Genomic DNA, 16,481 nt, shown 5'->3' with positions numbered 1-16,481 from the left:
CTTAGAACAAATAAGGCTGAGGGGTGAGGTGACCTAATTGAGGTGTACAAAATTATGAGGAGCCTAGATAGGGTAGACAGTAAAGACTTGTTTCCCCTAGCTGAGGGGTCAATTCCAAGGGGGCACAAATTTAAGGTGAGTGGTAAAAGGATTAGAGGGGACATGAGGAAAAACTTTTTCATGCAGAGGGTGGTGGGTGTCTGGAATTCACTGCCTAAAACGGTGGTTGAGGCTGAAACGGTCAACTCATTTAAAAGGTACTTGGATCTGCATCTGAAGTGCTATAACCTGCAAGGCTACAGACTAGGTACTGGAAAGTGGGATTTAAATGAGCAGCTAGTTTCTTTTTCTGACCGGTACAGACATGATGGGCTGAATGGCTTCTTTCTGTGCCTTAACTTTTCTATGGTTCTAGGAGCATGGGAAAAATTAAATGACCAAAGTCAATCCCATACTGCTGATAGTATGGTTTAAATTAACAAGTTCTTGCTGTTCATGCTACTTCTTAAAAGCCTTTGAAAAACAGGGTTGTTGTTAGGTTCAGTAAATATATGACCGGAGATTCTGTCATCTTTCAAAATATAATAACAGATAATTGATCCAGCTTCAGTTAGTTAATAATAGGTTCTCCCTGATACAATATATTCATGAACCTGTGTTAATTGGAGGATGTCTAGTTACACTAAACCTTCCATTATTACTACCATATCACAATTTAAGATGTGCAATTTTGTATCATGCCCAAATAATAATTCAATATAACTTATTACAAATGTGGTGCAAGAAGTTCACACTTCATAGTAACACTACATATGTAGAACGAGATTGTATTTAGTATTTTCTCTGTGTAAAATGTTAAGCATCTGTTTTGCAATATGGTGACTAAGAGGATCATGGTGTATTTTCCCAGGTGCTTTTGCTACTTTCAAGAAAAGCACAAATAGTGCATAGAAATGTACAATGCTCCATTCTTGCAACTATGCTGAAGGAGGGGCTGGGTGGTGGTAGGAGAATTATCTAGAGAGTATATGTCGATTCAGTTTATATCCAATTGTTACACTGGATTCTGCAAATACCCTTACCAAAGCTCAATGCTAACAGGAAAGGGGAGCCGAACTTCAAACAGCTAATAGGTGACTTACTGTGTGTGGGTCAGCACATGCTGCCGGAGGTCCTGCCGCCGCATGAACATTTTCTCACAATAATCACATTTCAGGTTCTTCTCCCCTGTGTGGATTATCATGTGAGAGGCCAGATGAGCCTTCTGAGTAAAAGACTTGTCACACATTTCACAACGGTAATTTTTTTGACCTGGAAGTGGATGTAAATATATGTATACATTTTTAAAAATTATTCTGGATATAAGACAGTTCACTGCATTACATTTATTTGCTTTAATGTCCTATTATGTTTCAGTTCAAAGGAAGCATAAACTTGTATTTACATGCTGAAACTTTTACCCATGCCTTGGCCACCCCCAGACTTAACTATTCCAATAGCTGGCCATCTATCCACCATTGATTATCAATTTCAATTTGTCCAAAACTGTGCTGCAATTAATCTATCCTCACAGTTCCACTTGCTCATCAAATGTCCTTGGTGACCTGTAGTGGCTCCTGGCTCTCCAATGCCTGAAATTTAAAATGCTCGTCGTTGTGTTTAAACCCCTTCCTGACCTTGTCCCTTCCCATCGCTGTAACCTTCTCCAGCCTTACAAATCCACCATTTCCTCCCATGATCTATCCTTTTGAAATCTTACTTCTAGCGCATTCTTCCTCCCTTTGCCTCATCATATCTAGGCCTGAAATTTCCTCCTTAAACCCCTCTCTGCCTCTCCACCCACATCTCTATTAAGATCCTCCTTCAATCCATCAATTAGACCAAACGTTTAGTCATTCCGCCTAATATCATTCTTATGTTAGACATTTACATCTTCAAAAATCTCTGAAGAGCTGTTTCCATATTAAAGGCACCACATAAATGCAAGTTATTTTTGTAGCACCTTAGAGCATCTTTTAGAAGCAAAACTTCAACGATTAATTATTGCTATATGGGCAAATGTGGTAGCCTCCATCATTAGGTCAGAAGTGGGGATGTTTACTGATGATTGCACAATATTCAACACCATTCACGATTCCGGAGATATTGAAGCAGTCCATATCCATACACAGAAAGACGTGGACAGCATTCAGACTTGGGCTGATAAGTGGCATGGCAATGACCATCTCCCTTGACATTCAATGACATTACCATCACTGAATAGTCACTATCAACATCCTGTTGGTTGCCATTGACCAGAAACTGAACTGGACCAGCCATATAAACACTGTGGCTACAAGAACAGGTCAGAGGCTGGGAATTCTGTAAAGAGTAACTCACCCCCTGACTCCCCAAATCCTGTCCACCATTTACAAGGCACAAGTCAGGAGTGTGATGGAATACTCCCCACTTTCCTGGAGGAGTACAGCTCCAACAACACAAGAAGCTTGACACCATCCAGGACAAAGCAACCCACTTGATTGGTAACCTATCCACCACCTTCAACATTCACTCCCTCTATCACTGATGCATGTGGCATCAGTGCATACCATCTACAAGATGCACAGCAGCAATTCAAGGCTCCTTCGACAGCACCGCCCAAACACACTACCTCTACCACCTCAAAGGACAAGGGCAGCAGATGCATGAGAACACCATCCTGACTTGGAAATATATCACCGTTCATTCACTGTCACTGGGTCAACATCCTGGAACTCCCTCCCTAACAGCACAGTGGGTGTACCTACACCACATGGGCTGCAGAGGTTCAAGAAAGCAGTTCGTTACCACCTTCTCAAAAGCAATTAGGGATGCCAATAAATGCTGGCTTCATCAATGACACACACATTCCATGAATGAATAAATAAAAATTTTGCATGCAGCAAGGCAACACATATAGCAATGGAATCAATGCTCAGTAATTTTTTTTAAATATTATTTGAGGGGAAAACATTGACCAGGACTGCCTTTCCTTGATAATGCCAAGGCACTGTCAACATTCATTGGAACCACCAAAACAGACAGATGCACTGTGCTCCTAACAGTACAACACTAGAGTTTCATCATGGATTATATGCTCAAATCAGCTATATACAGCACCTTATGACCATAGAATGCCCCACTGCACTTTACTGCCAATGTTGTCTGAAGTGTAGTCACTGTCATAATGTAGGGAACAAGGCAGCTAATTTGCACCCACCAACAGTAACGTAATAATAACCAAATAATCTGTTTTTGATTGATAAATATTGTGCCATTAGCTCTTTTGTTATGTCGAAGATGGACAGGGGAGTTATCCCCGGTGTCCTGATCAACATTTATCCCTCAATCAGCATGACAAAAAACAGATTATCTGGTCTTTATCAAATTGCTGTCTATGGGAGCATACTGTGCGCAAATTGGTATTAAATTAATCGGGGACGAGTGATAAGTTGCATGAAGGAGGTACATTGGGAAGGAAGGTTTGTAACAAGTGTTATAGCATGGAGGGGTATAGAGTCCACACTGTAGTGGTGAATACAACTGCTTTAACATGCAATTTCATTATTTGGCACCTAATTCCTGGTGATATTCTATCTTAGTTAAAGTTTAGAAATTTGTCTATATAAAAAAGGTAATTATTCCAAGCTGTGAAGTGTCAATGAATGGGGCCACAGATGGAAGTTCACCAGTTTCATGAAGAACTGGATTTTTAAAAAAAATTGTTCAGTGCAATAGAACAAATGTATTTTTTTCTCCCTGCATTTTCCTTGTTCTGGGTGCAGGGAAAATTACATGAAAAAATGTTTAGGGTAAATGCAGGTCCCTGTTGGGTTGCAACGCCCAATGGTAAATTTAACAAGAAGCTGAGCATAGTAGGCCTACCTGTGTGGATTTTGAGGTGAGTTCGCAGGTTGCTGGGGTCACTGAATGCCTTGCTACAGAACTCACACTTGTGTGGTTTCATCCCCATGTGCCCCATCATGTGAACGTTCAGTTTGGTAGAGGAGGTGAATGCTCTTGGACAAATAGAACACTTCCATTTCCTTTCCCGGCTCTGTCCATGACTGCTCAGATGGGACTGCAGCTCATTGTATGTGCCATACGCCTTCCCACAGTGACACATGTGCACATCTGGATGCTCTGGAACTCCTTCAACAAAATAAGTGCACATATGTACATATTTACTTCTCTAGGTCGGTGGATACATATCAAGGTCTGGTATAGAGCCATACAGAGAAATGTTTTTGTAATAATAACATAAGTAATAGGAGCAGTAGTAGGCCATTTGGCTGTTCAAGGCTGCTCTCCCATTCAGTAAGATCATGGCTGATCTCATTGTGGCCTTCCTTTCCTTCCTGCCCCAATAACCCTGACTCCCTTGTAGATCACAAATCTGTCTAGCTCAGCCTTAAATAAATATTCAATGAGCCAGCCTCCACTGCTCTCTGGGGTAGGGAATTCCAAAGATTAACGACCATCTGAGAGAAGAAATTCCTCCTCATCACCATCTTTAATGGGAGACCTCTTTTTTGAAACTATGCCCCCTAGTTCTAGATTCCCCCATGAGGAGAAACATCCTCTTAGCATCTACCCTGTCAAACACCCTCAGAATCCTATGTATTTTTAATAAGATCACCTCTCATTCTTCTAAATAAGACAACCAAAACTGCAGGCAGTGCTCTACTTGTGGTTTCACCAATGCCCTGTTCAGTTGGAGCAAGACTTGCCTAATTTTATACTCCATCTTTCTTGTAATACAGGCCACTATTCCATTTGCCTTTCTAATTACTTGCTATACCTGCATGCTAACTTTGTGTGATTCATGTAAGAGGACATCCTGATCCCTCTGCACTGCAGCATTCTGCAATCTCTCTCCATTTAAATAATTTTCTGCTTTTCAATTCTTTCTGACAAAGCGGACAACATCACATTTTCCAAATTACAATCTATCTACCAAATCTTTTGAGAGAGGGGAATGAAAAGGATTTTCTTTTTGCTCTCACAAACATCTTAATCAGGGGCATCGATATATCCTGGAACCAACAAAAGGAGATAACAACTATAGGTACCTACCCCCCACCTTCCCCTCCAATCTGAATTTCATATACAGCATGTAGAACAGGGACTCATATACAGCAACATTCATTTTCAGAAATTGCATAACTATTGCAACTACTGCTCAAGTAAATATTTTTTAAAAAATAAAAACTTTGAAGACATAATGCCAACTTCTAATTCTTAGAAATGCCAAACTGTGGCTACATACAGTGAAGGTCCGTAACAAACATTAACATCCATAACTGTGTTTCAGGCTTTGCAATGCTTACTAAATGGAATTTCCCAGCTTTTGTATGAATTGAGTCAGAGGATAATTGAAGATTATCAAATAAGAGGAAAAGAGGCGCGTTGAAGAAAAATCAGAAAGAAATGGACAGCAAATATTTTGAAACGTACAAAAGTACCCACAATTTTTCTGATTTAGAAACTAGATTTAGGTCTAGAGACTTTGAAATATGGCCCGTGGTTTGTATACATACAGGTTTTTGACCAGTAACACAGAAAAATAACAACCGACTCCTAAAACACTTGCATGCTGGATACCCAACCATGTTCCACGCAATTCCATTACACTGTGCTCAGAAGCCCAATAGAGTACCTAGTGGAGAGATTTCAGCACTGTTACAGAACATGGGTAATAACTACCACTATTTAAATGTGATATCAAAATTTACTTTAGGTTGGGATAAGCTAGCATTAAATGGCTGCACAAATGCTAGAGGTTTGGCTATTGTTTCCTGAACTATTCAGAGTAATCAATTAAATCTAAAACAAGACTGACCCAGTCCACTTACCAAGTTGCCTTGCATAGTCCCTAGTGTAGTAAAAGAGTAGCTCATGGTCAGGAGGGACCTCCCTGGATGTACAAAAATAAATCTTCCCATTGTGAGGATAGGCCACCAGGTTTTGCTCCTCTCGAGTCCTACAGGAAACATAACAGACTAAAAATTTTTAAAACCCTTCCGATTCACCATGGCTCGCTTCTGCATTTTCATGGCACTGGCGGAATAATAAAGCATTATTTTTCAGCTGTCTTGAATAGCACATCAGCAGGAGGCTCAACCTAGGAGTTGGAAACAAGTTGAACCTAACCTCAAATTAATTTGGGCTTCCAATTAATTAATCCTTTGAAGCTGAACCTTGTGTCATTTTGTGGATCTGCCTTCTCCATGCAAGTTTTTTTTTTTAATTCGCTGATGGGATGTGGGTGTCTCTGGCTAGGCCAGCATTTATTGCCTTGTTCATTGCTGGAATCACATGTAGGCCAGGTAAGGATGACAGATTTCCTTCCCTAAAGGACATTAAAGAGCCAGATGGCGACAACAATCATCTCATGGTCATCATCAGACTTTTAATTCCAGATTTTTAAAATTGAATTATTTTATTGAATCTGCCATGGTGGGATTTGAACCCCGGTCCAGAGCATTACCCCAGGTCTCTGGAATACTAGTCTAGTGACAATACCACTACGCTACCACCTTCCCTCTGCTTATCTTGGTCAAGTATGGCTTTCTTACTTAAGGAGGGATATACGTGCGTTAGAAGCTGTTCAGAGAAGTACACTAGGGATTCCTGGGATGAAGAGATTGCCCTATAAAGGAAAGGTTTAACAGTGTGAGCTGACACTCATTGGAGTTTAGAAGAATGAGAGGTCACCTTATTGAAACATATAAAATTCTGAGGGGGATTGACAGGATGTTTCCTCTCATGGGGGAATCTAGAACTAGGGGAGACATTTTCAAAATAAGGGTCTCCTATTTAAGATGGAGATGAGGAGGAATTTCTTCTCTCAGAGGGTTGTTGGTCTTTGAAATTCTGTTCCCCAGAGAGCAATGGAGACTGGGTCATCAAATATATTCAAGGCTGAGGTAGACATATTTCTGATCTACGTGGGAATTGAGCGTTATGGGGGGCAGGCAGGAAAGTGGAGTTAAGGCCACAATCAGATCAGCTATCACCTTATCAAATGGTGGAGCAGGCTCAATGGGCAGAACTCCTGCTCCTATTTCTTATGATCTCATGATTTTATGAAATCACCTTGGAATGAAAGGGAAATTTTATTACAAACACTTAGTGTTTCTGAGCATATGCATATCTGGAAACCTGGTTCTCTGCATTCTCCTCCTTAGACATCCCAAAGTTACATGGATAAATGTTTTTATGTCAAAAGTTGTTACAAGTCAAGGCTTGTTATGCAGACTCAATTGATCAGGTATGGATTTCTAGGATTTGTGTAAATGACTAATTGATTGTCCATTATTTGGGGGGAATGTTAAGTAGCAATATGATTCTCCAGCAATGTTCCCTCTAAGCTGCATGCATGCACAACCACACAGCAATTGAGCACGATTCACAGAGAGATAAAACAGGCCGCGGACAAGCAACATTCCCTTTAAGGTGTGCGCATGTGCAGCCACATGCCAATGCTAAAGGGACCACGCAAGTGCAACAAGCTGGCCATGCACAACAAACAGAAGTTAGAGGGAACATTGTACTCCAAAATATCGCATTACTCAGTGCAACTGTAAAATTTTACAACAGAGAGGAAAAGGATTTTTTCCTGTTCAGTTGGCAATTACATGGATCAGCAAGGGAAGGGAACATTAAATACTCTGTCTGTGTTTGCCCAGTTGCGTTAAAGGCATCATTGTATTGTAGTGATTTCCCCCCCCCCAGAAGGGCCAAGAAAAGCAAAAAACCTGCATTTAAATTTATTTCCTCAGACATCCCAAAGCACATTACAACCACTGAATGGTATTCACTGTTGTAACACAGACAAATACAATAGCTAATTTGCACACAGCAAGGTCCCACAAGTAACAATGAAATAAATAACTGTCTGTCTTAGTGATGTAGAGTGTGTCCAGTACACTTGGACAACTCCCACATCTTTAAGTGGTGCAGAAATCCTTTCCATCCATTCGAGGGGACATATTGGGTCTCAGTTTAAATTCTCAACCTGAATACAGCACTTCCTCAGTACTGCATCGTCAGCCTAGATTTTGTGCTCAAGACCTTGAGTGAGTCTTGAACTCAGTGGTGATCCTTCTACCACCGAGCCAAGACTTACAATGAATAGAAATATAAAGAACCAAATTTAAAATTCACAAAGTCAATGCTTCCAGAGCAATTCTGACACTGGCAATAGAGGTGTCATCTTCAAAGCCAGCTACAACCAACTGGTTATAGAAATGTTGGGGAACACAGGGTTTAGTGAGAGGGAGGTACTGAAAGAAATCAGTATTAATAGGGAAATGGCGTTGGGGAAATTGATGGGATTGAAGACCGATAAATCCCCAGGGTCTGATAATCTACTTCCCAGAGTACTTAAGGAAGTGGCCCTAGAAATAGTGGATGCATTGGTGGTCATCTTCCGAGATTCTATAGACTCTGGAACAGTTCCTACAGATTGGAGGGTAGCTAATGTAACCCCATTATTTAAAAAGGGAGGTCGAGAGAAAACAGGGAATTATAGACCAGTCAGCCTGACGTCGATAGTGGGGAAAATTCTAGAGTCCATTATAAAAGATTTAATACCTGAGCACTTGGAAAACAGTGGCAGAATCAGACAGTCAGCATGGATTTACGAAAGGGAAATCATGCTTGACCAATCTACGCTTGTTGCAGCACTGCATGATCCCTTTAACGTTGGCATATGGCTACACATACGCACATCTTAAAGGGAACATTGCTTGTCCGCGGCCTGTTTTATCTCTCTGTGAATCATGCCCAATTGCTGTGTGGTTGTGCATGCATGCAGCTTAGAGGGAACATTGCTGGAGAATCATATTGCTACTTAACATTCCCCCCAAATAATGGACAATCAATTAGTCATTTACACAAGTCCTGGAATTTTGAGAGGATGTAACTAGTAGAGTTGATGAGGGGGAGCCAGTGGATGTGGTTTATTTGGACTTTCAGAAGGCTTTCAACAAAGTCCCACATAAAAGGTTAGCGTGTAAAATTAAAGCACATGGGACTGGGGGCAGTGTATTGAGATGGATAGAAAAGTGGTTGGCAGACAGGAAACAAAGAGTAGGAATAAACGGGTCTTTTTCCGAATGGCAGGCAGTGACTAGTGGGGTACTGCAGGGATCAGTGCTGGGACTCCAGCTATTCACAATATATATTAATGATTTAGATGAGGGAACTAAATATCTCCAAATTGCAGATGACACAAAGCTGGGTGGGAGGGTGAGCTGTGAGGAGGATGCAGAGATGCTTCAGTGTGACTTGGGCAAGGTGAGTGGGTGGGCAAATGCATGGCAGTTGCAGTATAATGTGGATAAATGTGAGGTTATCCACTTTGGTAGCAAAAACAGGAAGGCAGATTATCTGAATGGCTATAAATTGAAAGAGGGGAATGTGCATCGAGACCTGGGTGTCCTCATACACCAGCTGCTGAAGGTAAGCATGCAGGTGCAACAGGCGGTAAAGAAGGCAAATAGTATGTTGGCCTTCATAGCAAGAGGATTCGCGTACAGGAGTAGGGATGTCTTGCTGCAATCATACAGGGCCTTGGTGAGACCACACCTGGAATATTGTGTGCAGTTTTGGTCTCCTTATCTGAGGAAGGATGTTCTTGCTATAGAGGGAGTGCAGTGAAGGTTTACCAGACTGATTCCTGGGATGGCAGGACTGACATGAGGAGAGATTGAGTTGGTTAGGATTATATTCGCTGGAGTTCAGAAGAATGAGGGGGGATCTCATAGAAACCTATAAAATTCTAACAGGACTAGACAGGGTAGATGCAGAAAGGATGTTCCCGATGGTGGGGGAGTCCAGAACCAGGGGTCACAGTCTGAAGATATGGGGTAGACCATTTAGGACTGAGATGAGGAGAAATTTCTTCACCCAGAGAGTGGTGAGCCTGTGGAATTCGCTACCACAGAAAGTAGTTGAGACCAAAACATTGTATGTTTTCAAGAAAGAGTTAGATATAGCTCTTGGGGCGAAAGGGATCAAAGGGTATGGGGAGAAAGCGGGAGCAGGCTATTGAGTTGGATGATCAGCCATGATCATGATGAATGGCGGAGCAGGCTCAAAGGGCCAAATGGCCTACTCCTGCTCCTAGTTTCTATGGTGCTTGTATGAAGTGGCTGCACAAGAAAAATGAATGGGAGAAGGAAACAAATAATAGTGAAAATTATTTGAAACTTTCTGGAAGAGATATGTAGCTGTCAGCAGGTTATAGAGAATTATGCACAATGATAAATGATTAAGCTCTGGGAGTGCAATATTTTCTGCTCATTGCATCAGTGTAAAGCACTCACAGCTCAGGTATACCTGAAGTTTCCACTGCCTAGCCCCATCAAATAGTCTCAGCCCAAAAAAAAGCATTAGTTAAATACAAGAGTTACTCTACAATGCACAATTGTGCATGCTCAGGGCAAGTACAAGTTGGGAAGAATTCCATCTGCACATTAACCTCAGCCTCTAAAGAGCACTCCCTTCACACCAGTATGATATTTCCATTACCCTACATAAACTGTCCACCAGAGATGGAGCTGAAACTGTCCCAAACTTGCTTCACTTAATGCCCTTTATAGCTCATGAAAGAGGAAGCATTTATCCCATTCAATCTGATTTTCAATATGACCCAGAGGTAAAATGTCAGTCAGATAAACAACCATGTTACTCAGTCTCCAATTCTATTCAACAGTCTTTTTCAACATACAGAGGGTCTGATGTAAAGGTGGGTAGGCTCCCTGCCACCTATCCTGCCACTGGTAAAATACTAGTTGAGACAGGAAGGCTACAGGCATGGCACTCACCGCCTCCCAGCCCGTTCATGGGGAGTGGCAGGGGAGGGACAAATGTAAAATTCTGTCCTCAGAATTTTTTTGTACATATGGGCTACAAATTGCTACAATGGTAGATTTAGCAGCAAGCAATGTTAATTGAACTTTTTTGCTCACCACTTACATTGGACTATATATGTACTAAAAATTTGTAAATTATTAGGAGTATACTGTATACTTTCTCCTACACCAACTGAATCTGTTCCAGGCCTCAAATACTGAACTTTTTAAAAACCCTCCAAAAATCTGAAAGTTTTGAAACCAAAGCTTTGCAGCAGCTATTCACTGCTTCTTAGTAACCATATTCTCTTTTACCCTTTCAAGTTTGGTGATGCCACTATTGACATTGGCACTTTTCCAAAGCATTCAGTGACAGGATTTTAAAAGAATATTGAAGAATTGTGTGTCAGCGATGGCTTAGCTGGTAGCACTCTCACCTCTGAGTCACAGGGTTTCAGTTTCAAGTCCCACCCTATGCTTGAGCGTAAACATCAAGGCTCACACTCTAGTGCATTACTAAGGGAGTGCTGCACTATGGATAAGACATTAAACTGAGGCCCCCATTTGCCTGCATGGGTGGATGTAAAAAATCCCATGATGCTGTTTCAAAGAAGAGCCTGGAGTTATTCCTGGGGTCCTAGACAATATTTATCCCTCAATCAACATCACAAAAATCAGATTATCACATAGCTGCTTGTGGGACTTTGCTGTGCGCATGTTGGCTGCCGCGTTTCCTACATTACAACAGCACTTCAAAAGTATTTTTTGACTGTAAAGCACTTTGAGATGCTCGGTGGTCATGAAAAACACAACATACATGCAAGTCTTTCTTTTTTCCTTAACAAACATCTTATTAACCAGGTGTCAAGTTGGAGGACGTTTGCCCAGGCCACCCAGAAACATTTAAAAAAATATCAACAACTTTTTCATTCCAGGTTTGCACTGCTATACAGAGAATGGCTGAGAATGAAATATTTCCCCACTGGGGTGAGCAGGAATTGTCAAACTCAAGTTCTGCACAAGCACACTGTAGCCTGTCAACAGTCAGTATTTTTTCATATGTATGATCCGCAATGCTCACTCCCCTACATTCCATATATCCAGTGGAAATTGACTCACCTAGCTCTGTGTACAAACATCATCCAGTTACAGATGTTCTCATCTGCTGTCACTATTAGGAACTCCAAAACATAATTGTGAAATATCTGCATTAAAAAAACAAACAAAATTACACCATAAGATAGAATGTTTGGGGCTGCAAGAGGATACAGATAGACTAGCAGAATGGGCAGACAAATGACAGATGGAATTTAGTACAGAGAAGTGTGAGGTGATGAATTTTGACAGAAAGGATAAGGAGAGGCAATACAGACTAAATTGCACAATTCCAAAAAATGTACAGGGACAGAGGGACCTGGTGGTTCACATGCATAGATCTTTCAAGGTGGCAGGACATATTGAGAGAGTAGTCTTCGGCTTCATAAATAGATGTACTGAGTACAAAAGCAGGGAAGTCATGCTGAACCTGCATAAAGCTCTGGTTAGGCCACAACTAGAATATTGCATCTAGTTCTGGTTGCCACACTTTAGGAAGGATGTAAGGGTTTTTGAAAGGGTACAGAGATTTACCAGGGTTTCAGGGATGATGGATTTTAGCTACAAAGTTAAGTTGGAGAAGCTGGGGTTGTTCTCCTTGGAGCAAAGGAGACTGAGGGGCAATCTGATAGAGGATGTCCAAGATTATAACAGTTTTAGATAAGGTAGACAAAGAAAAGATGTTCCCATTAGCTGATGGGACTGGCACTAGGGGGTACAGATTTAAGGCTTTTTTTTACGCAGCGAGTAGTTATGGCCTGGAACTTGCTGCTTGGCGGAAGTGGAGATGGTGAACAATTTCTAAAGGAAAATGGATGGGCACTTGAGGAAAATAAACTTGCAGGGCTACAGGGATAGAGTGGGGAATGGGACTGTTTGGATTGCTGTACTGAAAACCAGCAGACTCAGTCAGCAAGGGAAGGTTGAATGGCCTCTCCTTGTGCCGTAATGACTCTATGACTATTTCTCAGCTGAGCAGTCTTTCACTAAGATAAAATTGTATCAGAATTTTTAAAAAGTACAAAACATGGTTCCAGACTCAGATCAGTCAAATACAGATTCATAAAATATACTTCGGTATTGCAATGCTCAATTTGCCACCAAAGGGCAATATTGAGAAATATATCTGCAGATGAGGGAAGCCATTCAGCCCAACTATCTCATTCTTGTCCAGATATCTATGATCTCCTGAAGAAGCTTTTGATACCCCCCTCCCCCCAACCCATCACAGCATTGAAGTGAATAATTTTTTGGACCCACGGACCATTTGAGATATAATACTTCTCCATTCGCTGTGTAAAAAAAAAAAAATCTTCCTCACATTCCCCCTCCATCTCTTGCCCAAAATCTTAAATCTGTGTCCCCTAGTCCCTGTACCATAACTTGCAGTAGTGCTTAGGGTTAATCTTTCCTATTCCATCTATTATTTTACACATTTCCATACAGCCCACTCTGAATTCCTTTCAAGGAGGAAGAGTCAAATTTTTTCTAATCTTTCCACACACCTCTATCCTCTGTAATGGGCTTTGTGGCCCTTTTGTTTGCCTTGTTCATGAAATGAATGCAGTTCGTCTGACAAAAGCACAACAGAGCTTCAAGATAACTGTCTCAGATTTGCATTCTACTAATCTGGCAACAGATTTCAGCATTCTGTTTGCTTTGTTAAACACTGCTCTGCAATGACTCGACAGTCAATGTTGGGTCAACTAGTGCTCCTGATCTCTCTGACCCTCCTTCCTAGCTAATTCACCAAGCATGTAAGATATAGTACTGATGCACATGCCTTGTTTATATGAGTATTGAGGTCACACGCCAATGACAGTGTCTATTCCTTATTTTTCTACATTTACTAATCGTAATGTCAATTGGTTACATTTGCATTCCCAATTAGCTATATGTTGCCAGTGATAATACTGTGTTACAGGAGTTATGGTTACTCTTCCACTCACCCCTGCACATGCTACTGTTTTTTAATGTTACCATGTTAAGATACTTTCAAGAACATCAAGTACAAGGTTTGATTTTATGGTATATTTCAGTCATACCAACCTTCCAGATATTAGTGTTGCTTTTGTTTGACCAGTCAGCGACTTCCAACAAGTTAATCTCTTCTCCAATCAGAGGTCCAAAACAGGTGCGTACAGGAATTGTTTCTTGACTCCACACACCTGCCAGAGATCAGACCCAGTGAGTGAAGCTGGGGCAGTCTCAGTAAACACATGCAATCAGTGCTCTGGGGCAATCTGAGTGACCAAACATTATTACTGTTGCCAATAGATTTTACTGTTGCTGCTGAGGCAAGCTGCAGGTTGGCTGGGTGTGAGGAATGCAGAGCTAGGAGGAGGCACCAAATAGGTTAGTGGGTGCTGGAGAAAGCGCAGATTACCTGAGTATGGGGCATGGTGGAGAGAAGGAGCAGCTGGGCTCGAGTGCAAACCAGCTGGATTTAGGAGAGGAGTGATTAGTTTGGAGCATGTAAAGAGGGTAGCAGTTAGATTTAGGGCACGTCGGACGTGGCTAAAGAAGATAGATTTTAAAATTATGCTTTATGGAAGGTGTGGGTACAATCTCCATTGAAATAAAAGAAAAATATACCGTACCCCTATAAACTAAACAGATGGACTGAAACATTGCAAAGACTATAACCACTGCAAACAACTCATCTACTACAGTTTAATTGGTTCCACAGCAGCCAACACAATTAATTTCCAGCCTAGGCTATTCCAAGAATTTCAGAAGGTTCTCAAAAGAATCCTTAAGATGATAACTTCCTTTTTATAAATAAGTAGAACGAGATTAAACTTCTTGCATACCAACATCTTCTCCTGTGATGGACTGCCTAAGGCTTAGCTGTCTAGGAACTGACAGTCTGGCTCGGCTGCTGACCGGTGTGTCCAGAATGAAAGTTACCGCTCCATGTTCAGGACAGTCTTCAGGGTAAGCCCGGTCACACAGAGTACACCCTGAAGGACAGGAAAAAACAAACTTCTGTATCAACAGTGGAATATTTTCATTAGTGGCTGTTAAAGCTGCTTTTACGTTAGTATTCAGCTGCCAGCTCCCAGGTCTCATACAGCCTGCAGCCATCAAGATAAATGTACCAGACTTTTTATGGACCAGAAAGATCAACTTGTTAAACAGACTTTTCTGACTGCCTAGGGCCAGTGGACAGCCTGCTCACTGGTGACCAGGACCTCCTTGGTCACCCAGTCTGCACTTGAGCAGAATTCCACAGTGTGATCAATTTACAGAAAGCCTGCAAAGCAAAATGCAGGAGAATGATGTAGTTAGCTCAATCCCCTATGACCCAAGTTGTAACATAAAAGCAGCTGAAGTATTATTAGAAAATATTTGCTGCCATTGATTAAACATATCCAAATTTAAAACAAGATTGCATGCAACGGGGACATGGGTACCATGACTATGAGCTGCCAGTCTGGGACACTTATTGAGAACATCACTTTGTTGGCTACTGGGTTAGCTATATAAACTAATGAATTTCATATTTCTTGAAGTTGGTCTTCCAGTGCAAAGAGCTGTTCCCGACCGAGTTGCAGACTGGCACATCCCAAGGTCCAGGTCTACGTGCTGAGGGACGCACTAAAGCTTGGGGCAGCCGCCACAAAGGCGCAATGGGGAAAGGTTGCTGCCTAAGACCTTTCTGTCATAGTGCACCGAAAGGCTGGGAATTGTACCCCTTGGGCTATATGACTCATATTGAATGTACGCAGTGAATACTAAATGTATCACAATTGTTTTGAAGCACCTCAGAGTGCAACATGATCTATGTAGATAACCTGAATACCATTGCACTGTCTGACTGTAATGACCATGTTGAAATGTTTGTAATGTTCATTGATTGTATCGAAGCACCTCATGATCTATGTGGAAAACTTTAATATGATTGCACTTTTTGTGATGGCCATTTTGAAATGTTTTGTAATGTTCTTTCAGATATTTTATGAATAAAGTTTTTTTTTTAAAAAAAAAGTTGAAATAAAACAAACCATCAAAGGATCAAAACAAAAAACTACTGCGGATGCTGGAAATCCAAAACAAAAACAGAATTACCTGGAAAAACTCAGCAGGTCTGGCAGCATCGGCGGAGAAGAAAAGAGTTGACGTTTCGAGTCCTCATGACCCTTCAGCAGTTCTGCTGAAGGGTCGTGAGGACTCGAAACGTCAACTCTTTTCTTCTCCGCCGATGCTGCCAGACCTGCTGAGTTTTTCCAGGTAATTCTGTTTTTGTCATCAAAGGATGAACCCCATCAATGTAAATACTAGACTACAAGGTACCAAACAGGAACATAATGTGTGATTTCAACTACCACTTAAATTACAAGGAAAATATTAAGACTGGTGTAGTGGGTTCAACAATATCCTGTTGTCTGTGTGAACCATGTTGGAATCCAGCATGGGCTAATAAGATGAAAATATCCACTTCTTAAGGGTCCCAGATAGAACTTTTGGGCAGCTTCAATCTGACAATAGATACTTCATAATTCA

General features: G+C 41.3%; 1 protein-coding gene across 2 annotated transcripts in view; it reads right to left on the bottom strand.

Moving 5' to 3' along the window:
• The window catches only part of prdm4 (PR domain containing 4), a 42,411-nt gene that overhangs the window by 3,695 nt on the left and 22,235 nt on the right, over positions 1-16,481 (bottom strand). For both annotated transcript variants that reach the window (XM_078568235.1, XM_078568234.1), the window contains 6 exons: positions 14,789-14,938; positions 14,025-14,143; positions 12,000-12,085; positions 5,874-6,001; positions 3,904-4,170; positions 1,143-1,311 (listed from right to left, as the gene is read on the bottom strand). In XM_078568235.1, the coding sequence (XP_078424361.1) occupies positions 1,143-1,311; positions 3,904-4,170; positions 5,874-6,001; positions 12,000-12,085; positions 14,025-14,143; positions 14,789-14,938 (919 nt within the window). The remainder of the gene's footprint in view (positions 1-1,142; positions 1,312-3,903; positions 4,171-5,873; positions 6,002-11,999; positions 12,086-14,024; positions 14,144-14,788; positions 14,939-16,481) is intronic.

This window comes from Cetorhinus maximus, chromosome 22, assembly GCF_964194155.1.
Source record: "Cetorhinus maximus chromosome 22, sCetMax3.hap1.1, whole genome shotgun sequence".
Lineage (NCBI taxonomy): Eukaryota > Metazoa > Chordata > Chondrichthyes > Lamniformes > Cetorhinidae > Cetorhinus > Cetorhinus maximus.
This window is presented reverse-complemented; position numbering and strand designations above follow the sequence as displayed.